This window comes from Papaver somniferum, chromosome 7 (assembly GCF_003573695.1).
Source record: "Papaver somniferum cultivar HN1 chromosome 7, ASM357369v1, whole genome shotgun sequence".
NCBI classification, from domain to species: Eukaryota; Viridiplantae; Streptophyta; class Magnoliopsida; order Ranunculales; family Papaveraceae; genus Papaver; species Papaver somniferum.
The window spans coordinates 239,372,373-239,397,192 of NC_039364.1; the positions used below are offsets into that span (position 1 = coordinate 239,372,373).

General features: G+C 36.3%; 2 protein-coding genes across 9 annotated transcripts; one reads left to right on the forward strand and one right to left on the reverse strand.

Moving 5' to 3' along the window:
• The first annotated feature begins 550 nt into the window (after nt 1-550).
• On the forward strand, nt 551-3,732 carry LOC113299955. 7 transcript variants are annotated; one of them, XR_003335299.1, is made up of 10 exons: nt 551-801; nt 1,192-1,406; nt 1,491-1,749; nt 2,217-2,316; nt 2,392-2,533; nt 2,651-2,776; nt 2,846-2,944; nt 3,042-3,181; nt 3,265-3,492; nt 3,586-3,729. XR_003335299.1 is itself a non-coding variant. In XM_026549084.1 (10 exons), exons 5-10 carry the CDS (start codon nt 2,445-2,447, stop codon nt 3,653-3,655), a joined length of 540 nt encoding a protein of 179 aa, XP_026404869.1. In that variant the 5' UTR covers nt 551-801; nt 1,192-1,406; nt 1,491-1,749; nt 2,217-2,316; nt 2,392-2,444; the 3' UTR covers nt 3,656-3,732. The 7 variants fall into 7 exon arrangements, 2 of the variants coding, with proteins under 2 accessions (XP_026404869.1, XP_026404870.1); XR_003335301.1 differs by having other exon boundaries at nt 2,656-2,776; XR_003335300.1 differs by having other exon boundaries at nt 2,392-2,523.
• Nucleotides 3,733-13,700: 9,968 nt separating this feature from the next.
• On the reverse strand, nt 13,701-18,517 carry LOC113299956 (galacturonokinase-like). 2 transcript variants are annotated; one of them, XM_026549087.1, is made up of 15 exons: nt 18,325-18,517; nt 18,050-18,220; nt 17,498-17,611; nt 17,243-17,314; nt 17,020-17,063; nt 16,598-16,751; nt 16,427-16,492; nt 16,197-16,276; nt 16,007-16,106; nt 15,565-15,740; nt 15,108-15,148; nt 14,978-15,006; nt 14,814-14,883; nt 14,609-14,698; nt 13,701-14,181 (listed from the first exon to the last, which is right to left on the reverse strand). In XM_026549087.1, exons 2-15 carry the CDS (start codon nt 18,080-18,082, stop codon nt 13,937-13,939), a joined length of 1,314 nt encoding a protein of 437 aa, XP_026404872.1. In that variant the 5' UTR covers nt 18,083-18,220; nt 18,325-18,517; the 3' UTR covers nt 13,701-13,936. The 2 variants fall into 2 exon arrangements, with proteins under 2 accessions (XP_026404872.1, XP_026404871.1); XM_026549086.1 differs by having other exon boundaries at nt 18,050-18,517.
• Nucleotides 18,518-24,820: the final 6,303 nt, after the last annotated feature.

A 24,820-nucleotide genomic window follows, 5' to 3' on the forward strand; every position in this document is an offset into this window, starting at 1 on the left:
TGAGTAAATCTCTCATATGGAGACAAATAACATTTTCTAATTTCATACATTCACATACTTAACTCCCGCCATAATTTAGGATCAGTGTCTTACTTAAGATCTTCAATGAAAACCGAGACCATAATCCTTATGATTTCCTTTCGACTACGAAACAAGTTCGTACGTTTACTTCCTTAAACTTAAGTAATTAAGCATAGTTTTCCTAAGCATGATATCAAACCTAAGTTCACTACACAATCTAGTAATGAGTTACAAAGATTATGTTGATGTCACAATTACGAAGTCCGAAAGATAAACATTATACTTTGTAATTTAATATCATTGCTTACACAACAATAATGTATGTTGTATCACGGGACGGCTGGGATACATCCGGTGTATCAACTAGCGGCTGGTATCTCTCCCTCCCCTCCCAGATTTATTTGATCCAGTGGCTGTCATTGTTGCCGTGTGTTTGTAAATGCCACCTAGCTATTAGTATCGTGGCCCACCACCTCTGGAAAGATAAAAGAGACTCTATTCACTCTCTTTTGTAACGCCTCAATGAGGCCTGTATTTAGTCTGAGCACGTTTTCTCAATAGCATCTCAGGGTCGGTCGGAGTTCCCTTCAAACAATTTCGCAGCTTCTGAAATAAGTAACGGTTCTAGGTTTGCCCTAATAATTAGAATTCCGATGGGATTAATTTATTGGTGAAATTAATTAAAGCAAAAGAAACACACGCCATGGATTTCATTGCCTGCTACCTCTATAAATTGTCTCCGAAAATCACAGGAAATCATCAGTCTCACCGGTTCACCATGTAAGTTTCCACTCTCTTCCTTCCGTTTACAGTTTCTATTTTTTTTTTCAATAACAGATCTGTTGATTTTCTTTTTTGGATTAGTATTGTAATGCTGATCAAACGATTAATATTGATGGGTATTATCTATGGATTCAATTAGCACCAGTAGTATTGTTTTTTTTGATCTGTGACTTGATTATATTTTGGCAGCCATGGATTCAGATAGCACCCGTAGTTTAAAATCGCACTTGGTTTTCCATTTTTTTTTGCTATCTAGATTCAAAGTCCATCGACAAAATCGATTTATTTAAAAGGAATTTGATATCAGTTATGTTAATTTTAATTTCACAGTGTTTTTAGACCCTAATTTTTGAATAATAGTCTGATATTTGGTTTAAATTCATGTAGCTTCCTAGTCAAAGAGAGAAATGGCATCACATGTTACTTGCAATATTCGTAAGGTTGGACCCTCAGCCACACAGGACACACTCAAGAGCTTGCGATCGCTTGACGAAGGAAGAGCTAGCATCGTTACCATCCGTGTTACCCGGAAATGGGAAGAGTTGGACTTCATGTCGACCAACGACGTTACCAGCATTGATATGGTTATTGTTGACGAGCAGGTAACAATCCAGACTAAATAGGCACATAAATAAATTTGAATAAATCAGTTAAATTGGGATGTGCTAACACGTTCATTGGTATAGGGGGAAGAATTATACGCTGTCATACCCAAAAATCTTATTTGGAAGTTTGATAAGCTGATTCTGGAAGGGGTTTCTATGCAGAAACTACACTTGACCACTGCTAAACCCAAGTTCCGTCCTGCGCACAATGAGAAGCGGGCCTTCTTCCGGAGCACCACCTCCGTTTCTGCTTTGGATGCGTATTCCGTGTCCATTATTTCCCAGAAATTCTGTTTCACTGAGCTTGAAGCCATAAACCTCCAGAACATACATCTTACAGGTAAATTGAAACTGAATGCTATTCATGTGTTGTTTCTCATTTTAATGACCATGTTTGAACCTAATCACCGTTAGAAGTTCCACATTGCATTATCGCATAACAGGAATCGCATTTTCTTTCAGTTGACCATGTTTCATTCAATTGAAACAAATTATCAATTTACATAGTAAGTATGTACTGTGATTGCTCTTATATATGCAATGTATGTAAAGAAGATTCATATGTCTAAATCTGGGGGAGTTCAAGTGTACCATTTGATTCTTTGGTTCAAAGTTGCTGATTTATAGTCAACCCAAATGATATGTGTATTTTGCATCTAGGTGACCTGTTGTTATATCTGAAATATTTGTTGATATGTATTTTTTGATCAGATCATTATTATATTTTCACCCACCTTATTTGGTTACACTAATTTTATCTGTGACACCTGCATTTTTTTCCTGACCTTTACAACATTTCTGATGCAGATGTGGTTGGTTTCTTAAAAACGGTCACGGACATCCAGGTGCTTCAAAGGTCCGGTGGGCAATCAAGCTGAATGCGCGAGATCACAATTGAAAATCTCAGGTGAACGAACTTTGACAAACAAATGATTAATCCGTTAGTGCAAATGCATAATCAAATTCTTTTTTCCTGCCACAGGGGCACAACTATGAAAATTGCTGTATGGGGTTCTGCCGCCAACCAAGTAGGGAATGACCCAATTGATTGCGACTCCGTCCCCCCGTCCTGTGGTTGTTCCCGTTTGCTCCACTTTTGTTAAGAACTACCAAGGTATCCCAAGGTACATTTTCATTAACCTATGTTTTGTGTTAGCCTATGAACACAATGGAAGTAACACTTTGCTGACGATACAGAAGTTGTAACTGTAATTTGATATGATGGCCTTTTCTTTTGTTAGAGAAGAGACAATAATGACAACGATTAGTATATATACCTGTATATGAGATTACTTCCCCACCAGTTTACATCATCGAAAACGAGTAAAAAAGAAGTTTTAGAGCCGTTAAGAAGGTTTCCAATCAAGGTAATACAATCTGTTGTTTACTGTATTTATAATTTCACGGTTAAACTAAATCAAAGTCTCTTATTTTAGGCAGCTGTAAGGAGAAGATGGCAAACCAAATGCGAGCACATCAGTATACTTTAGCTTATCTGAACAAGAGAAGATCTACATCCCACTTACCATCAAAAGGTGTATCGATTCGTATAGATGAGATGTTTTTCTTCCGGTGACATATTTATACACAATGCAAACATACTAACATATTATAAACCTTATACATCTCAAGGAACCGAGGCAACTATATCTGATAAGAACGTTTCAATAACCCCTGCCATAGTCATCGCACCAACTATCGTTCCTTTGAAGAGGGAGCACCGACTTACCATTGCTGAAATTAACTCCGCAACAAGGGCGAGCACGAGTGAGGTATAATCACATGAGAACTTAAGATGGTACATACAAATAAAAATATCATAAATTACTTTGGTGTTAATATTTCTAAATTACAGAGAAATGCATCTTTCACGGTGTTGGCACAAATTCTATCTTTGAACGACAAATGGTTAATCATCTACTGCCCAATATGCTTTGGGCATATGTCGGACTGGAAACATAATTCTATCTTTGAACGACAAATGGTTAATCATCTACTGCCCAATATGCTTTGGGCATATGTCGGAATGGAAACATCCTAGTATCTGTAAAACATGTTTCGGTACAGTTCACCCTACCACGAGGTATTAATAATACCTACAGAATCTACGTTCCGGTTTTCTTTTTTGTCCAATAATAACGATAACAAACACTTTTGAAACAAATCACATTTCCAGGCTAAGCCTAACCATGGAGGTTAACACCAAGGTGGAAACACTGATAAGTTTGAAAGAGGTAGTGTGCTAAATAGTAATAATTCAAATACCCCTAGATTTATTTGGTGATTTGGTTGGTTTTTTATTGGTATTTTAGCTTTGTCTTTATAGTTTTCTGTTTTGTGGCTCCTTAGCCTAGTTAGTAAGTTCGCGAATCATTCGCGAATTTTTCCGTATCACGAATTTTACCGTCTTATTCGCGTACGTTTGCAACTCCGAACCCAAGTCGCGTATTATGTGGCATTCCCGGATTATTCGCGAACAGTTCACGAATTTTACGTATCCCGAATGATACGTCCGCTTAATTCGCCATAAATTCTTTAGCTTTTACTTTTCAAAGACTCCATTTTTTGGGCTTTACTGCCATCCGAGCATACACGACCGAATATTAGACGTGTTGTAATTTTTATGAAACAAAAACGACTGAAGAGATTTGAAGGTGAAGGTGAGAGAGATCTCAAACTCACTAACCAAGCATCTAAACCACCATACGACGTCCTCTTGGATAACTAATGTTGTATATATTATTAATATCATCATATTAAGTTTATTTTTTCTTTAAATAACTCACACATATGCATAAAAATTGGTCTATGACCTTATAAATACAAATTATTTGTTATATATAGATACCGAATTTTCAGAGCCGAACTCACATTTATAAATCGAATTATACACGTACGTATGCCGTTCCGAATTACTGACGAATCACGTCCCATTGACCGAATTTTGGACCGAATCTGGATTTTACAAAACCGTATAATACTCGTACGTTTACCGTTACGTACGTTTGCCGAATCCCGAATTGCTAACTAGGCTCCTTAGTGGGTTATCACATGCCTTACATTGGAATTTTTTATTTTGAATGATAGTTTTCGATCCTATAGTTATCTATTTTATTAGGAAATTGATCACAGATTATCGTTGGATAAGTGACTATTGATTGGCTATTTTCGAATTTTGGAAAATAAAAGAAGGAAGAAGATAGGATTAGGGGAGAATCTTACGTTAAGATAATTTTACGACATGTGGTTCATACAAAGTGAAGGGGTCACTACCGTTTATGACATAAATAGATAGTTGGGAAAAACCAAAAATATAATGAAGGCTAAAACTACATACAACTAACATGCCGAATCCAGTGCAATCCTAAGCGTAAAAAAATGGGAGATTTATCAGTAAATGAATATTGTTGATAGTCACATTTACCAAAAAGACGACACACCGGGTAAAAATTATTGGCAAGATGGCAGCAAAACCTAATGAGTACGAAATTTACATCGTCGGAATCGTTTCTTCTTTGGGGTTCATACAGTTTGCACGGCTGATTGCAACTCTAATAGCTCTATTTCAAGATATGAAAGATATTCCATGTTTTAAGCATTAAAAGGAAAGTAACCAACACACTTTGAATACTCGGAAATCACAAATTACTTCCATCAGGAATCTTTCTTTTTATTTCAAACTATGTCCAAGACTTTTGAGATTGAGGTTTTGGAATCGTAGGTTAAAATTCTTTCTAAACAACAACCTAATACTTCTAAAAAATAAACAAAGAAATTTTCATTTAAAAAAAAACAAGAAACTGTGGCTTGTGCGGTAAAAACAATATCCAGAGGTGTTCCGACGGCAACGCACCAGAATTATACGGTGCGATATAGCCCGTGCCCCAAGGCATGGGTGATTCCCTAGTACCAATATAAAGCACTTATTATTATTGATATATTGTTCTTTTACACTTTGATCACAATATGACAATCAAGTCTATTATATTAGAGTTTCACATATATAACTTCGCATATTATGTTTTCAATAAGAAACGACTTGAAAGCTAACAATATATAAATGGAAACAAGTCAAGTCATGCATTATTAAACTCAAGTGAAGTATGATGTTATCCTCGTAGTCAATATGTGTTCGGAATCTTCAGGACTTTAGAGAAATACTTGTATGTCTCAACATTTCTAGACTTCCTAGTCTAACCTTACGAAATTGACTCTATTAATCTAATCAAGCGGCTTATGAGGTTTGATACTAAAATGTGACAACCACCCTTGATATACCAACACTTGGTTGGTTCAACCGAGCAGTACTCTAACAAAGGAGCATCACATTATTATAATATAAGATTATATCGTTTATCCTTGTAATTAAATTAATTTTACTTGCACTTTACTTGCAACTATGGTGTGTCTTATATAGGTTATAAAAGGAAAACAAATCGGTGGTGTATACTCAGTGTCCTTGTCTTTTCAAAATGAACACTCCGTGGACTTCCAATTGTGCTACTCAAAATATCATATAACTGAACCACCGCATGTCCTTGGTTTTTGAAGTTTCAAATGCCAAAAGAAGTCTATTACATAAAACGTCATCTTCAATCCAAAGATTTACCCATAATCTAATTTCATTGGCCACATTAATCTTAAACCTCACGTGTTTTGCTAAAATGCTCAAGCTCATTATAAAATATATATTGTTCGTAAAATTACCACATTCTGGCCCTTTAGGTCGTGTCGGTTGATATTTCTCAAAAAATAAAACATCATTTTTTGTCCTCAATCTCAACCACCATGTTGTAAGAAGAACGATGAAGTGTTTTTATTCTAGATTTTCGAATTCTAAGACCACGATTTTTTTAATTTTACCATGATAATTCACCCATTATTATGAATTATTTTATTGTTAGAATTATCGTCTCAAAAAATATTGCTTAATATTTTGTAAGTTTATTTGTACTGGAGTGCAAAAAAGATTGATACGCAGTAAATGAGTAAAATGAGTAAAATATTCTTGATGAAAAACAATTCACCTCTTCTTTATGTCGTCCTACCTTTCCGATACTGTCCTCCCAATTTTGTTTACCCTCTTCTTTAAGACAATAGTATATTTTTACATCCAACATATTAGTACATTATTAATGTCCACACGAAAATTTATACCAAACAACCAACTTTTTGCAAAGTTCATATTTATACCGAGGCGGCGAGGCCAACTCAAAAATAAAGAAGTTAAAAACTGCTAGGACGGTTAACTTTAATTACCTCGTTTTCCTCTTCTTCTCTTTTTGATTTTTGTTAATGTTATGTTCTTCGGATCATTTTTTGATCTCTCTGTAATATTTTTTTTTATTCAGAGTGGTCCCATTGAGTTTGTGTTTTGTGTTCTGAAATTAGATGTACGAACTTTTTGACAATTTACATCCGGACTTGCTAATTTTACCAAGTTCTTTTTGACAATTTACATCCGGACTTGCTAATTTTACCAAGTTTCTGATGGGAAACTTGCCAAAGTTGCAACTGGTTGGATACAGAGGGATTCTAAGCCAGTCTTAGAAAAAGGTGCAATACAGCATGCTTTTAAAAAGAAAATTACAACCACAAGGGTTTTTCTTTTTCACTGGTAAATTAGAACCACAGGTTCTTATTTTATTTTATTTTTTGATGAAAGACGAAATTTATTAAACCTAAGAAATACAGTACAATACCTTTACAATCTCATTTTTTTCAATAATATTGGAGATGATATTCTCCTTTTTGATCTTCTGATGGATGTGTCTATTCCTGTGTTGGAATCTTGATTTCCTTGCTTCTTTAGCTATTGAGTCTGCCGCTGCATTGTGATCTCTAATTATGTGTCTAATTGTTGCTTGGGGAAGTCTTTTTAGACTTTGCATAATGTCTTTAACAGTGTTCTCAGCTACCCAAGAGGTGATCTCACCAGCATTGTTGATATAATCAACTAAATTTTTGCAATATGTGGCTATTGTGACACTTGAGAGAAGATTGTCTTCTAACCAATTCAAGGCTCTTAGGAGCGCTTTAGCTTCTGCATGAACAGCCGTGAATGCCAACTCCAACCCCACTGAAATACGCATGAACGCTTCTTGGTCCGCCGAGTAAAGGATGAAAGCGTATCCCATTGAAGAGTCTTCTTTTTTAAAAGCAACATCAACAAATATTATCCAATCCGAATTGATGTCCGACCAAGAAGGCTTAATAGATTTAGTTCCTTTTTTAGTCAAAATATGGTCCTTTGTGTTTGCCTCTTTCATGAAACTATTGATTTGTTCAATCAGTCTTATGGGATTTGGGTTTGTTTGTTGAAAAACTACCTCACACCTGTATTTCCAAATAAACCACGAAATGGTAGCAATTTTTTCCTTGAAAATTGCGAAATTTGGATCTTCAATCCAAGTTTTTACCCAATCTTATATTGAATCTGTGAAAATTTGTGTGTTTGCTGCATCTAGGGAGCACCCAAACCATATGGCTCTCGCGAAATGAAATTTTTTTAACAGATGTATTTCCGTTTCCGCCTCTTGAGAATGGCACATGGGGAAGTTTGGCGATATTTCCGAGTTGTGAGGTGCCAGTCTATTTTTTGTGGGTAATGCCTTTTGAACTAGCTTCCATATGAATAGTCTAATTCTTGGGATAATCTGAATTTTCCATAAAGATTTCCAGGGAAATTTATTATTGTTCTCAATTTCCTGGTATTGATTGATCAAAAAGTTGTAAATATTTTTCACTGAGAAAACTCCCAAATTATGGTGTTTCCATCTAATTTTATCCGAATCTTCCACTCTAGGCTGAATTGTCAGAATCTTTTCCTTTATTTCAGGAGTGAATAAGCTAGTAAATAGATCATAATTCCACTCTCCGTTTGTATTTAATAACTCATGTACTTTCTGTGGTAAGGGTTCTTCTGTATCCGTTGGTTGTTTCACAATGTCTTCATTAGGTATCCAATGGTCTTCCCAAATCTTCACCCGATTACCATTTTTCACCTGCCAAGTGTAGTTTCCTTTTAAGATGTTCAGACCCTTTTGAATGCTTGTCCAAATCCAAGATAGCTCATAGTTTTTAGTTGGTTCCATTGGGTTTCCTTTATCAAAATATCTGGCTTCTAGAAGTTTTACCCATAGTTGTTTCTTTTCAATTATTACTCTACTGGCTAGCTTTGTTAGCAGAGCTATATTGAATTTATGTGGGTTTTTGATGCCTAAACCTCCCTGCAATTTAGGTCTACACATATTGTTCCACGCCCTTATATATCCCCCTTTTTTCTTGGAATCATCTTTTTTCCACCAAAAATCTCTCTGAACTCTGTCTAGTTTATCCAAAGTTTCTTTTGGAAGAGCTAATATTTGCATTTGATAAGTGGGGTAAGATTGAAGCGTAGCTTGTATTAAACTGTTCTTCCCGCTTGAGATAGCAATTTTGCTTTCCAACCCTGAAAGGTGTTGTAATATCTTTGTAATAAAGGTTCAAAGTTTTCTTTTCTATTTTTGTCGAAAAAAAGGGGTGTTCCAAGATACCTATCTTTCTTCGTCATCAGGAGAACTTTTAAAAATTTTGCTATTATTTTCCCATGTGTAGGATGAATTTTTGGGCTGAAATGAATTCCGTATTTTTGGAGGTTTACCATTTGCCCAGTGATCTCCCCGAAAGAGGATAAGATATCAAGAAGATTTTTTGCTTCACCCAGGTCAGCCTTTGTGAATAAAAAACAATCATCGGCAAAGAAAAGGTGGGAAATGGTTGGAGCGTTTTTGTTTATCTTTATACCCGAAATTTTCTTCTCTAAGGTAGCTCTTTCTAGGAGTCTGGACAGGATCTCCATGCAGATGAGGAAAAGATAGGGGGATAGAGGGTCCCCTTGTCTAAGACCTCTGGAAGTATTGAAAGTTGGACCTGGGGAGCCATTTAGGAGTATTGAGAAAGATGTATTTGAGATGCATTGGGAGATTGAATGGACCCAGTTATCACTAAACCCGAAGGAGGATAAGGTCTTTTTGATAAACGACCACTCAACCCTATCAAAAGCTTAGATCTAATTTTAAGGCTAAGAAACCTTTCTTTTTTTTCGAGGTTTTCATTTAATGGATTAGTTTATGAGCAATGATGATGTTATCAGTTATTTGTCTCCCTGGTAGAAACGCGGATTGGTTTGGGGAAATGATTTTATTTATAAAGGGTTTTAGCCTATTTGCGAGAATCTTTGAGATTATTTTGTAAACAGAATTACTTAGGCTGATGGGTCTAAAATCACTCGGGGTTTGAGGAGTGCTGTTTTTTGGGATTAGAGTAAGGAAAGAGTGGTTTAATTCCTGATCCAGAAATCATATTTCAAAGAATTCCTGTATTGTGAGGGTGATATCAGACCCTAAAGTTCCCCAATTTGCTTTTAAGAATCCTGGTTGAAAACCATCTGGGCCAGGAGCACCCCAGGGATTCATGTTGGATAGGGTAGACCATATTTCTTCTCGAGATGAGATTTGACTTAAGGTAATGTTTTCGTCTAAGGATATACAAGGTGTAATTATTTCCGAAAGATCAACGTCATAATTACTCCTATTTGAGGTTCCAATCTGGGTGAAATGGTTTATTAGGAGGGAATTTAATTGTTCTCTATTTGATATCCAAAGACCCGAGGGTTCTCTGAGGGTGTGGGTTGCATTGATTTTTTTTTTCCGACTGGAGGCTGAAGCATGGAAATATTCAGTGTTTTGATCGTATTCCTTGAAAAAGTTATCCCGAGAGAGTTGATGGTAATAATCATTTTTGATTTCATACCATTTCCCCAGCTCCGATTGTAAATCCTTGAGAATTGTTAGTTTGGTAGAAATATTACCGGAATTATGAATATTCTCTATCTTTTTAGTTAATCTTTTTATATTTCTGTGGATATTACCAAAAACTTCATAATTCCAATGAGCTAGATCTGCGGATAATGCTTTGAGGTGATGGGCTAAGCTTGGGGAGGAACTGGATTTTAGCTTCCAAGAAGTCTCAACGACAGATGTTAACGTAGGGTGGTTTAACCAAGATCGGATACATCTAAAAGGCTTTTGTAATTTCTTCAGTTCCGGATTAGAGTCAAATAAAATCGGAGTGTGATCTGACCCTACTGTGGATAGATGGCTTACCTTTGTATCCGGGAAATTTTGAATCCACTGAAACGATTCAAGGGCTCTGTCTATTCTTTCAGAAATGTTTGCTTCTCCGCTTCTATTGTTCGACCAAGTGAATGGTCCACCTTCATATCCCGCATCTTTTAAACCCATTGAGTCTATTAAGTTTTTAACAAAATCTTTACTTCTTGAGCTTGTGTTGTTTCCACCTTGCTTTTCGCCCGAGTCTAGAATGATATTCAGATCGCCAATTAAAAACCACGGGTTTTTGATTACTTTAGCTAATTCTGAAATGTAAGACCATTGGGAGAATTTTTCATCAGCTTCCACTACGCCATATACACAAACCAATTCTATTTTTGTTTCTCCTATTTTTGATTCTAAATGGCAAACATTAAGATTTTCAGATAATAATTTCATTTCCAAGTTATTATACCAAGCAATGGCTAACCCCTTAGCTTTTCCCACAGAAGGAACAATGAACCAGTTTTGAAAATTGGATTTCTTTAAAAAAAACAAACCATTTTATCTATTTGTGCTTTTGTTTCAGAAAGAAAAATTATGTCTGCCTTATAATCGTGGCATAGCTGATTTAGGTGATCTCTAGTCAATGGAGTTCCAATTCCTTGGACATTCCATGAAAGAAGTTTCATTATGAAAAACCAGATAAAGAATAAGCTAGGACTAAAAAAGAAGGGAAAATAGACACTATTTTATTACCAGAAAAGAGAGGAAACCAGGCGAAAGAAATCAGGGTTAGTCTGATCCACAGACAGAGTGGAAAAGACAGATAGGAATTCTCAAAAGAGAAACAAACAGGTATTGCAATACAGAACAAAAAACAGAAGAAGGATACACCAGAAAGAAGGATACACCAGAATTAAAAGACAACTTAAAATATGGGCAGGGCACACACAGAAAGATGAGAGAAAAAAACAACAACAACAAGTATGGAGCAGGCTATTGCAAAAAGGATGAATATAGGAACTAAAGAGTCTAAGATATTTCAGAGAAAACAACACCCTGAAGAAAAAGAAAAAAAACTGCCAACTAATTCAAAGTTCAGCCCAAAATTAAAGAGAGTGGGGATAGAATTCTGCTGCCCAAAGATACAATAAGTTAAGAGATTCTAGTTTGTGTTAACTCACTAAGCTTCCCAATGCTAAAGAAAAAGAAGGAAGAGAAATTAAAACAAGGTATCTTAGAGTGGTTAAATGTGCAGAGATAGACAGGATAACAGAGAGCATAGATGGATTCAGAGAAATTGAGGCCTAAATTTAAGCTTAACAGAAAGAAAAGCTGGAAATAGAATAACAGCTATAACTTGAAGATAACTAGAAAGAACTAACTAAGCAAGGCTACAAACAGAAGGAAATACATAATTAAAAGCAACTGAAGCAACAACAAAAAAAACTGGACAGAAAACAAACTAAGCAAAAAGTAGATAAAAAGAGCTCATGGGCTCTGATGGCGTTGAGACTTTGGATTCATTTTTGCTGCTGTTATGTTGAGATCATTATGCAGATAAACTACTCTTCATTTTCCTTCTCTTGGGCATTTCCACTAGAAGAACCACCATTGAACCACTGATGAGGAAAGATCTTCATGGAGTTCATAGGATCATATTCTTCCATTTCTCTGATTTCCACAAGTCTTGAGTTAGGAGGTGCTAGAGTCAATTCTAAGTTGTCATATTTTGGTCTTTTTGTTACAGGTAGGGGATTATCCCAGTGGAAATAACTCTGCATCAAGCTCCAGTTTTTAAAATAAGTTGTGCACCCTGAGTTGTTCTGCTCCTGAGATGAAGATCCTTCATCCCAAAGTCTAAAAGCTGAAGTGAAAGGATTTCCAGGTCGATCACGCTTTTGGATGACCTTCCACATATATGCATCAAGCTTTGGACCAATAACATCAACACTAAGAACAGGTGAATTAGGGACTACCTGATCCTCACTCATATTAAAAGCATGATTTGCAAGTTGACTTGTACCACCCTGATTTTCCTTGTCATCTTCAAGTTGAGAGATATAGTCATTGCAGGTAACTTCATTTGCAGCTTGTTCAACAGAAGAGTCTGACAAACTGTCCTCGGAAAGCTCCATATTATCTTGCACCATCACTGGCTGCATGTGCTCCTGTTGCAAAACCACCTCTTGCTGCATTTCTAACAGTACTGCATCAGCATGTGCTTGGTTAACTTCAGCTTGGTGTTGTGCTAATTCGGCTTGCAAGGAATTCCTCATCTTGTGTCCAATCAAGTCACAGTATTCACAAAAGTTACATGGAAAGTTATGGAATTGAAAATAGATTGGGTTTATGTGGCCCAATTCATTCTCTTCATTGACAGTAAACCTAAGTCTCTGCCTGAACCTTATGTTTGCCCTGACTGTGATTGAGAAACTCCCATTATTTTTTCTCACAGGATATGAGAAAGATAGAATCTCCCCCATGCAAGCCAGATACCTTCTGAGATTCTCACTTGTAACCTGAGCTGGTGATAAGTTACTAATAGTTATGAAGAACATCTCCATAGTTGGGTACCAATCTTGTAGGTTATCCGTAACCTCCCATTTCTTGATACAAAATAAATCTCCAGAAACTAGAAGGTTCTTATTTTATACTAGATTTAAATTAAACATGATAAGGTTTTATCACCTAGCAAATTAACAATTGGGGGAGCCTCAGGTGCTTGATGACTGCGGTATTGACTTGCCATAAGAAGTGCTTGAAGTAGCTCTCAGAAGTTGATTGGAGATGCTAATAAGATTATCAACTTTTCGAAGAAAATTGCGCCATCTAAACTGATTCTTAAGTAAGGATAAAATATATTATCTATAACATATATATATATATATATATATATATATATATATATATATATATATATATATATATATATATATATATAGTTAATGGAAACATGATTTGAGGTTTAACAGAAAATAGATAACAATATTTAAACTCCGAACTGGGTATCAAAATCGAACTACAAGTTAATGGAAACATGAAATGAGGTTCAACAGAAAATAGATAACAATATTTAAACTCTGAATTGGGTATCAAAATCGAACTAGAGGATGACCAATATCATCGCATAATTGATCTTATATATTATTCGCAGACAAAGCAGATTGCTTCACCCACCTAAAACCCACGTTTGTTACATGGAAAGTAGATTTTATTACTTAAAAGAAAATGCACAAAAAGGCGTGTGTTTTCACTAAGTATCGACATTATTATTACAATAAGAAAACAAGTGCAGGGTCATCGATTCTACAACCATCACTTTGAGCTATGATGCAAAAGAATAACTGAATCAAAATTTATATTTCAAGTGGTACATAATGACCGAATAATACTTACATGGGTTGAGAAATATATGTTTAGACATCTGTGCTAGATGACATGAGCACAGTCCCCTGCTTCGCAAATCAACACTGCTGTTTCTTGGTTGAGTTGATTCGCCAACTTGGGTTGGAGCTTCTGATACTCATCTTTGACAAATGAAGCAGCTTCCGCTGCATGATTGGCATCAACAAATGCAAGACAACACCCCCTAAATCCTGCACCACTAAACCGAGCTCCAAACACCCCGGGAGTCTTCAGAAGTACCTCGTAAAGTTGTATCAGTGGTTCACAGCCTACACAATTTGTGATGTACTCATTACATGATTATACTAAAACCTTACCTTCTAAGTGCAATTACAAAATGTTATAGTGTGATATCACGTGGGATGATTTCTCAAGGACAGCACCTAATGCTGTCCGTGGAGAGTGGAGTCTACTACAACGTCACACTTGTGTGTTCAATTAAGTCTCATACCCAGGATTTCCTAAGGCAGCTGCTCATGTAGCATTACCCGACTCTATGTTGTTTTACATGTAATCCGAATATTCACATTTTTTTTACCAGGATATTGGCGAAAAAACTGTCAGACTCACTCTAAAGAGATAATTTTAGTTTTTACAAATTGTAGAGCATACCACAATTTTAGTACCTTAGATTTCAGAGTAAAAGGTGGATACTTTGAAACACCAACAAGGAAAAGAAAATCAGAGTTTACGCACCACACTCATAGTTCTGAATGGAACTCAGACCCGAGGCTGAAATAAGCTTCCCAAATTCTTCAACTTTACCAGAAGACCATGCTTCAAGCCCTGATAGTGACAACTTCCAAGATTAATAAGACTACACACTAAGTACATAAAATGGTAATAATAAGTCAATGGAACTGGACAAGACTGCTAAAAGGCTTCCGTGGAGACATATTACCTTTAGTAACTCTCACATTTTCTGAGAAATAATGTTCTGCTCTTCTAGCTAGATTTGTCTCTAATTTGTCCTATAAACATTGAAGGAAAAAGAAAATTCTGATAATGCAAGATCATAGTATAAATCAACCAAATCTCCGTAAAATTTTATAGACAAAAATGTACCTTGTGAGCTTCATATGCTTCTGGTTCAACTGTATCAGAATGATAGAAGAGAAAATTGTGAGTTAACTCATCGTACAAAAATTTTAAATAGCAAAAAAATTACAAGAAAAATGGGGAGAAAAATATTCACCGTTGCAAAGAACAGGCTCCATTAGGTTATTCCCCGAAGCACTACAAGTAGGATCAAGCACAAAGTGTCAACCGCTAACTGCTTTCAAAAGTTAATCACAAGAACTACAGAGAGCTAGTTATGATACCCTATCACAGGGAAGGTTGCTAGTACTGATAGCCGAAATCCACAGTATTCCAATCTCAAGTATATAACCAGTGGGAAGTGAACAAGAATATTCAGAAAGAACAATATACACTGAAGCATGAAAGAGGCCCAGATAAATCAACCCAATTATGGATTGGAATTAGTTGCTGGCACATGGTCTCATCATGCAGATTAGGTGCTGAGTTTGGAAGAAATTAGGAAGTGAAGCGCAATGGAATATGAAACAGGACTATAGGAATTTAGGTGTTGATCTTGAAAGCAACGCAATTATCATGCAAATGCATTCAATAACAAGTGTGAAGTATTTTACCTCAAAAGAGCTTTAGCTGCTTCTTGGCACTCAGAAACACGGCGATTGTATCCAGGATTACTGGTCAAAGCCTGCTTCAATCCTGAAAATGCTAATAATATTTTATACTCTCTGTGCTCCTCTTTTGATTGGTTCTCCTGCAACTTTGGAGATTTTACGAGCTTGTGTTCCTTCGTCTACATGTTGCAAAATAGAAAATTATGAGCTGAAGGTTTGCTAGTCAGTTGTTAATATAATTCGTTTTTAGATAGTTGTAGAATGCAAGAAGTTGAAGAAAACTGAAAATGTTAGCATCTGCGTATTGGATCATTTCAGGATAAAGCTAAAACCAGAATATCAATAAAGGCCATGAAAGTAAAGACAACAAACCTGCAACTAGTATAATTCAAAACCATTCCCCCCCTATTTTAGAATGTTATAGATATGGGAAATTAAGAATTACCTTGCAATTCATGTAAGTTAGGCAACCATAGCGGGAGAGCAATATGGCTGATGGGTCCAAAATACCATTTTTCAAACCTAAATATTCATTTTCAATTAGCCTGGAAACATGAGCAAGTGTACCACTCAATAATCTGTACACAAAACATACCAAGAGAGTTTGCAAAAGATTGTTTGCCAGGAAAACTTACCGATCCAATTCAATATTTTCTGTGGGAGACACTTTTAAATTATTTGCACATTCAAAAGCCAACAGATAAGCAATTCCAACCTGTTAACAAACAATTGTTTTTTTTTTAAAACACAGTCTACTCATTACTCTAGAATCTACTGAGATGAATGCAGTATCTATCGGTGTTCAGAAACTTAGGATGTAAGCAAACTAAAAGTTTCATCAGAAACTAGAGGAACAATAACTTACTGCAGCTGAGGAGCTTAGACCAGAACTATCGAGTCCCTCAGAACCACAAATGTATCCTACGATGCCCTGCAACAAGAAGAACACGTGTTTAATTACCTTTAAAGCTTTGAGCAACGCCCATTGAAAGAGAGTGAGAAATTATCAGGATTCAAGCGAAGGTGCATGCGCAACCTGCTTTAAGAGGTTTCCTGCTCTTTGCAATGCATACGATGCTCCTCTTGCATAATTTCCCCACTGACATTCTTCATGAATTGTAGTTCCATTACTGGTATGGTCCTCACCATTCTTACAATTAACAGGCCTAGGGTGCTGTATTTCATCTATTCTGGGAGTCAAAGTAGAACAAAACATCATTCACACAGTGTCCCTGCAATACTGAAACAACTAAAGTTCCTAGAATTACCATACAAGAGATATCAATCACATCAAATTTTGTTTTATGCCGAAGTCTTTGTTTCAAGTCGTTTAATATCACTAGTTAGGTCTCATCTGTTGTTCCCTTCCTAAGTAAGTTAAAATCAGACTACCCAGTTAAAAGTTATAATGATAGGTGGGAAATTGCTGAAACAGGAAACAGTACAGGACATCCATACCTAAATCTGACTTCACCTTGAAATTGTCCTGACCGAAGGAGGACCTACGCATCATTTTCTCTTCATTATCAAGTGAACAAAAGTGCACAAACTAAAAGAATCTATAAAACTTAAAACAACTTCCCAGATACAGATTCAAACAGCATTAGGATCAACAGAAAAAGGAAACAATACTTGCTATTCATTGATAATCTGTTTCGGTCAATTAAAGGTGATAGATAACCTGTTGACTTTCGGAAGCAACAAACCCCAAGAGTATTCCTTTATTTATCGTCATAGCTGAAACTGCTCCTCCCTATAAATTATTTGAGAAATAAATAAAGATCCTTGTTAATGATAATGCTTGTAATATGCATAGTAAACCATTGTAATTGAAGAACATCACTTTTCAGTTTGTAACATAAGCATTAGCCTAAATAAGAACATCAGATTCTTTGACCAAAATATGGCAAAATAGAAAAATGGTATCATATCGCACCTGATGATCAATATGGGCTCCCAGTGGACAAATTCTATAAGGAGAGACAACAACCTTAACTTCTTCAACGCCTCTTCCACTTACGTTAGCAACCATCTTCTTTACATCATCCAACTGAAACAGAAACCGAGTTAGTATTAACCATCACTAACCACCATATGTACATCAACATAGATCTACCACATTCCACTCCTTGTTTGACCCATATCATTGTCATTTTTTCGTCTTCTTTATGACTTTATCCATTCTTATACAAGCACAAGAATTAGAAGTCAGTGTTAAATTGTAGAATGTGTCTACTAACCCTTTGGTTATATACATTTTCATCATTCTCACTAACAATTTGATCTATAAGAAAAACTACACTATCATAGAAACCCCCAAATTCAAACAAAAAAACTGATGATTAAACAAAATCATGGTCATTTCATGAACATAATCAAAATTACAGATAATTAAGTCAAACCCCATGAAGAAAATTAAACACATTGCAGTAAAAAATATCTTTATAAGAAAAAAACTAAGCAGGAATCAGGTCTGTTTCAGTATTACCTCTGCTTCAGAAGGCCAAGATAAACGACCCATTGTGAAAATCCTTTTGGAAATTTCTCCAGTTTAAGATGTTTTAAGTCTGGGTTTTGATCGTCTAGATCAAAATCAGAAGAAATTTAAGATCTTGACTTGTTTATAGAGAGAGTGTGGAGTAGAGTTAAAGATATGGACCTAACAATGAAATTTGATAAGATGTCAGCTTTTCTCTTCAGATGGGTTAATCTGAACCGTCAATCAGTGTACCAAATACTTGAACTTTTAACTAAATCACTCACTGATTTGGTTGAATCTGATTTGAAGAGGAACTTTTTGGAAACACAATTGCACGAACCAAAGACCAAAACCCGTTAGCAAGTACGGGATTGGGTAGGAGATAATGTTAACTCACCAAAATTGCACATAGTTTTTACACCGGCCTGACCAAGCCTTGCACAATTGCACAAACATCAACCGGAAAACCTAACAGAGTCGTACATGCAATTTGAATAAGGATCTGACTGAATCTGAAAAATTTATTCGTAACCTGATCCCAAACCTGAATTCGGTTTGCTAGATGGGTTATTTGGATATGACCCACAAACCGAGTTAGCATTTGGGAATGAGAAATTAAGTTAAGGCCCATTCATGGGTCTATAATACGAGGCCCCTAGTTAAAATAAAAATAAATCTAGGTCTTGAATTATAGAAAGGCGTTCTCCCTTACGTATATTGTTAAGCCCTTAACTAAATAAAATTTAAATTTAAATTCAAATTATTAAAATATAGTAAAATGATATCTCTATACCACCACCACCGCCACCGCTCACCACCACTTCTGACCACCAATCGCCTTCGTCAACCAATACCACCTCCAAACACATCCATATGGCATGTGTAGCGAGAAGTTACGCATCAGTGTGGCAAATGTAACGAGAAGTTGCACTTCTATATGACATCTGCACCCAAAAATCACATCTATATGGCATGGAACAGTTAGATATAGGCATATGCCATCTGTAATTAAAAGCTACTCATGCATATGACATGTGTACCCAGAAGTTACACATCCATAATGAATGTGTATCCAAAAGTTACACATCCATAATGAATGTGTATCTAAAAGTTACACATGCACATGGATGTGTATCTCAATAGTTACACGTCAAAAAAGAAACATGTATTTAGTTGTTATTGAAACAATAATTTGCATCTAACTAGTGTAACTTAGAGTGACACATGTATATGTCATATCCATTTGTCATGAAGTTGCATATAACATGTAATTAGGAGTTACAAGATAAGTACCTTATTCACACTTGGTGAGATGCGTACAATGAATGACGAACCAAAATGTATCTATATCCACTGAAGACGGCACCTCCACTTAGATCTTTTGGATAAAATGACAGACTAGTTAGTATCAAAACACATGCCAACCAATGTTAGCTAGTAAGAACCACGTTTTAGGAAGAAAGTAGAAGAAATATAATAATTTCACAAATAAGCATGCAAGCATGTTCTATTAACATAAGTGTAGCATGTTAATTGTTAACATTTTATAAAAAATTACATCTCAGCTCAGGACATCACACTTTATACATAACATTAGCAAGTTACACATGCTAATTAAAAAGAAAAAACACAGACTCAGACGTGAAAAATTCTGGATCACGTATACAAGTTATATGAATATTAGACGCAAGTTATACATGCTAATTGGATGTGTAGAAGAAAGTTACACATGCTAATTGAAAGAAAACAGACTCAGGACTGGAAGAAGTTATATTTATGTGTAACTGCGAGTTACACATGCTAGTTGGATGTGTAAAAGAAAGTTACACATGCTTACTGGATCTGTACGCAAATTACACATGCTAATTGAAAGAAAAAACATATTCAAACTGGAATAAGTTATATTTATGTGTAACCGCGAGTTACACATGCTAATTGTATGTGTAGAAACAAGTTTCATATGCATACTGGATATGCAGACGCAAGTTACGCATACTAATTGAAAGAAAAAACTGACTCAAAGCTGGAAGAAGCTATATTTAAGTGTAACTGCAAGTTACACATGCTAATTGGATGTGTAGAAGCAAGTTACACATGCTAATTGGATGTGTAGAAGCAAGTTACACATGCAAATTGGGTGTGTAAATGAAAGTTACACATGTTGTATATCATCACATAACAAAATTCATCTTACAACAACAAAATTAAAACAACAATCTAATATGAAGAAATTTAAACTTACAAAGGATTAAATAGCATCGAAAACTCAAAGCTGGCGAAAGTTAAATCGACCGAACATGTATTATTAATCAAAGTATATCGAGTTCATATCTGAATTTTTATTTTCGGTCAGAATTATAGATTCAGAAATAAATCAAATCTCACTCAAGAACCCAAAAAAAATGATGAAATTTTTCATAATTTACATCTTAAAAGAAAGATTAAGATAAGATACTAATTTTTAGAGCACTGCTCGGTCGAACTCGCAAGCGTTGCTATCTCAAGATTGTTTGTCAAGTTTAGTTGTCAAAACTATAAGTCTTGATTTCTAGTCTACTTATAGATACGTCTCGGATTAGGATAGAAAGTGTAGTTGAGCATTAGACTTCACGGCGTTCATCGATTGAAGACGAAGAACTACTAAGAGGAGATTGTGGAACTTCATCAACAAAAGGTATGTGGAGACTTGAACTCATCTATCACTCAGAAATCTATCTACTCTATCTCCTATTTGAGACAAAATTCGTATAGCTATATGGACTTCGATTATACACATTTGATATTTCGAGCTGAGTTTAACTCGCTTACATATTTCTCAAAATATGTGTTGGTAAGCTTTAGCTTTAACCAAGTTCATCTTATATTCTTGACGAAAGTCAAAAGATGATCATGTGAAAATCGCCTTGTAACATCTTACATGATTTTTGTGAGACAGTCATTTGATGTAGACTCAGAATGTTTCGTACTGATCATTCGATCACTTGAAAATTGATTTGAAGCTAATAATTTGTGTGAGACAGCTATTGTCGTCTTCCAAGAATGTTTCAATGATTGAAATGGGAGTTTTGAACGATTAACCATGATTGGATATAAACACAGTATGCGTACTTGCATATGTATAGTCCAAGACCGGCAATCTAGTATGCATACTCGTATGCGTACTGGTTGGTCAGGTGAAGTCTGGGAGCTATAGTATGCATACCCGTATGCGTACTGGCGAAGTCAGTTGAAGTCCGAGAACTTTAGTATGTGTACCCGTACGCGCACTATATTCAACTGAATTCGGATGTGAACGAAAATATGCGTACCCGTTTGCATACTGGAGAACACAGTTCAAGTGCGGCTACTTAGGTATGCGTACCCGTTTGCATACTTGAGTAGGTTATGTTCTAAAATCGGTTTGTTCATGAACTAATACATTTATATATTAAGGAATGCAATCTTTTGCGATTTTTTTTTACCAAAAAAACCAACTTTATTAAGCAAAAAGAATTGTTACAAAAGAAGAAAAAAAACCTCAAAAAAGGACAACATGTCCTAACAGAAAGAAGAAATGAGCTAGCTAATCAATTAAGAAAAAAATACAAGACCCAGATTTAATCAAATCTATAGTAAGTAATATCTGGGAATTCCATTCTCTGCATCTGAGAAGGCCTAGCAGCAAATTTTATCACTTCCCCCTTCGACAAATGTACTCCTTTCTTAGCAAAGAAATCTGCAGAGAAATTTATTTCCCTGTAGACATGATTGAAATGAATGGTTTTGATTTTCCTACAAATATAATTCCATCTATTCCAAACAAACTAAGGCAGCTTGTTCTTCTTGAAAGCACTAATGGCAGCAGTGGAGTCAGTATTAATGATTACCTCTTCCTTAGAATTGTTGACAGCCCATTCTAAAGCACTTACAGTTCCCATGATTTCTGCAACAAAATTGGTTGAAATGCCCAGACCACCACTCTCAGCTATAATGAACTTACCCATGCAATCTTTTGCAAACCTTGGCTTCATGAATTGATTCGAGTGAATTAAAATTGATTTTGCTTCAATTGTGTCTTGTATACTTCTATGAGAATATAAACAATTGAACAACTCTATAACTAGTTTCATTTGAGTCATTTGAACTAGTTATGGTTAAGATTAATATGGTTGATATGAAAGTGTTCATATGGCTAACTTCGGTTAACTATTGTTGAGCCAACAAAGGTGTACACGTTTAGGTACGGTTACTTATATCTAAATGAAGACACTTTTCATTTGTGTGTAACAAGCTAAGTTTGATATAACGGTTGAAAGATATTAGCTTGAGTCTAATCAGGTTTTCATCTAACCGTGAATATTGAATGCTTTGTTACCAAGGTAGCATTGATTGCAAACCCTGATTTGAAGACTATATAAGGGAGAACTCTAGCAACTGGGAAACCTAATTCCCACACCTCCTGTGTGATACTATTTGCGACTAGAGTCGATTCTCCTTTAACCTTAGGTTTTTCCAAAACCCTGATTTGAAGACTTCATTGGGATTGTGAAGCCAGACCCAACTATTTTCTCTGTATTTGCGTGTTCCGATCTTGCTGTTTTCTATCGTGATTGAGTATTATCTTCTCTAAGATTGGCTCGAGATCTCCGATAGGCAAGATAAAAAGTAGTCACAAACATCTTCGTCTCATCGTTTGTGATTCCACAATATCTTGTTTCTCTACCATACGATTAAGATTATTGTGAGGTGATTGATATTTCAAGGTTGTTCTTCGGTAATATAAGTCCGGTATATCAATTGGTTCATGTTCACCTTGATTTATCAAAAGACGGAATAAAACTCATAGGTATATATGTGGGAGAAATATTTATCTATTCAATAGACTTTTCTGTGTGAGACAGATTGGTTTATCAAGTCTTCGACTTTGGGTGGTAGCAACTCTTAGTTGTGGGTGAGATCAGCTAAGGGAATCAAGTGCGTAGAGTCCCGTCGAGATTCAGAGACGTAAGGAACGCGACTGTACCTTGATCAGCGTGAGATTGGTTAGGGCTCAACTACATTCCAGTCCGAAGTTAACTTGGAGTAGGCTAGTATCTGTAGCGGCTTAATACAGTGTGGTTTCCAAATCTGGACTAGGTCCCGGGGTTTTTCTGCGTTTGCAGTTTCCTCGTATTGATGGTGGTTTTTAATATAGAGCGAAAACTGTAAAAGTCTATCTACTTGACCCGACATCAGAATTAGTAGACCTTGATATGTCTATGTTCCGCAAGGAATTAGAAGAATGTATCATAATTTGATGAGTGCCTATGTCTCTCTTCATATTATTTTGAAACTCAAGCTCCTAGATGAATTGTTCACTAGTATAGAGCCTAATGAGTATTTAAGCTCCTAGCTGCATTACTTACTAATGCCGGAGACTGCCGAGTATTTATTCTATGCTATGTTCACCGGTTGAACTCTTAATATTGGTATGACATGACAATTAGTGTTCGCTCGCAGCTGAGTAGCATGAATTTCCCGAAGTACCAAGATTAAGGTGTGCATGAAAGTACTCAATCAGAAGATGCGCTAACTGCTCTCTGAAGATAAAATTAAAGAATTTTGTGTTAACACGCAGAATTTATCAAAATTGTTCGATTTTGTGATAGCTCACAAGATTCAAATTTTGGTCTAATTAAAAATTATATTTTTGCGCCCTGCGCAATATCTTGAACCCTATTGGTCGAGACAAAGCCTAGGTAAGCTAGGAAACTAATCCGTCGTGGACTAGTAGGAGCAAAGTCCTACCAAAAATCAGAAAACAAGGAGTAAAAGAGGAGCTGCGGAAAATAGGAGCAACAACAAGAGGAGGCGTGCCCGCGCCACTTGGCCGACCGATTTGCCTCAACAGGAGCCACCTGTGGCCGCCCGGCCACGCTCCATGTTGCTGATTGCCGGTCCCTTTTCTCATCGACCAATTAGATCACTTTAAACCCGCCACACACACTTTTAAATAAAGTTGGAAATTGGTTGGTCGATGCGCCTAATTCCTTAAGGAATTAAAGATAGGCTTCCCATGTCAGTCTCAAAACAATCACGACCACACTATTTGGCCAGCCTATTCAACAAGCTTGGCATCCTCCCAGCATGACCAAGAAAACTCCATGGTGTGCACCGGTGGGCCTACTATCATCCCATCCAATCAGAATCCTCTTAGCCCGCCAGTAGCATCCCTGATCGTTGGCCAAAATTAGGATGGTCGCATTGTTGAAAGAGAAGCTCAGCGAGCTAAGACCGACCATAACGGTCTCAAACCCATCACATCCGTCCGACTTAGCCATCCTAGTTGGACGGTTTAGATCTTCTTTCGAATGATCAAACAGGTACTGGTGTGCTCACTGGCGACTCTCCTTCATGCTCGGCCGGTTGACTTTCCCACGACATGCCAGGAGCATAAAAAATCGCTTGCTCAAAGATAGGGTGATCACGCGTTTTGAAAACCCTAAATTCGTGTTAACGACAGCATGCTATTGTCGCAAAACGACCACGGCCGTCCATCTTCACCAGCCAAATTAACTGGCTTAGATCTAATTCCAGGCGGCCAATAGGAGGCCAGCATGCTCGTTGGCAACCCACCTTTGCGTCTGGTCAATAGGCCTGCTCAAACCAACGTTCAGCGCCTTGAATCGATTAGCCTAAAGAGGGTTGGCCACACGGCTTTAAAACCCTAAATGGAGTCATCGACATTACGTGACTGTCGCAAATCATCTCGTCCGTCCAACTTCACTAGCCTAGTCGGACAGTTTAGATTTGATTCTAGAT

What these genes read in the sequence shown, in the direction of transcription:
- LOC113299956 (XM_026549087.1), bottom strand. Translation starts at nt 18,082, where the DNA reads ATGGGTCGTTTATCTTGGCCTTCTGAAGCAGAG. An exon ending in CAGGAAACCTCTTAAAGCAG is followed by an intron (nt 16,493 to 16,597) that starts GTTGCGCATGCA and finishes TTCTTGTTGCAG; the next exon opens with GGCATCGTAGGATACATTTG. An exon ending in GCAGCTAAAGCTCTTTTGAG is followed by an intron (nt 15,149 to 15,564) that starts GTAAAATACTTC and finishes TCCTACTTGTAG; the next exon opens with TGCTTCGGGGAATAACCTAA.
- LOC113299955 (XM_026549084.1), top strand. Translation starts at nt 2,445, where the DNA reads ATGACCCAATTGATTGCGACTCCGTCCCCCCGTCCTGTGGTTGTTCCC. An exon ending in TTTTGTTAAGAACTACCAAG is followed by an intron (nt 2,524 to 2,845) that starts GTATCCCAAGGT and finishes CTCTTATTTTAG; the next exon opens with GCAGCTGTAAGGAGAAGATG. An exon ending in ACAGTTCACCCTACCACGAG is followed by an intron (nt 3,493 to 3,585) that starts GTATTAATAATA and finishes TCACATTTCCAG; the next exon opens with GCTAAGCCTAACCATGGAGG.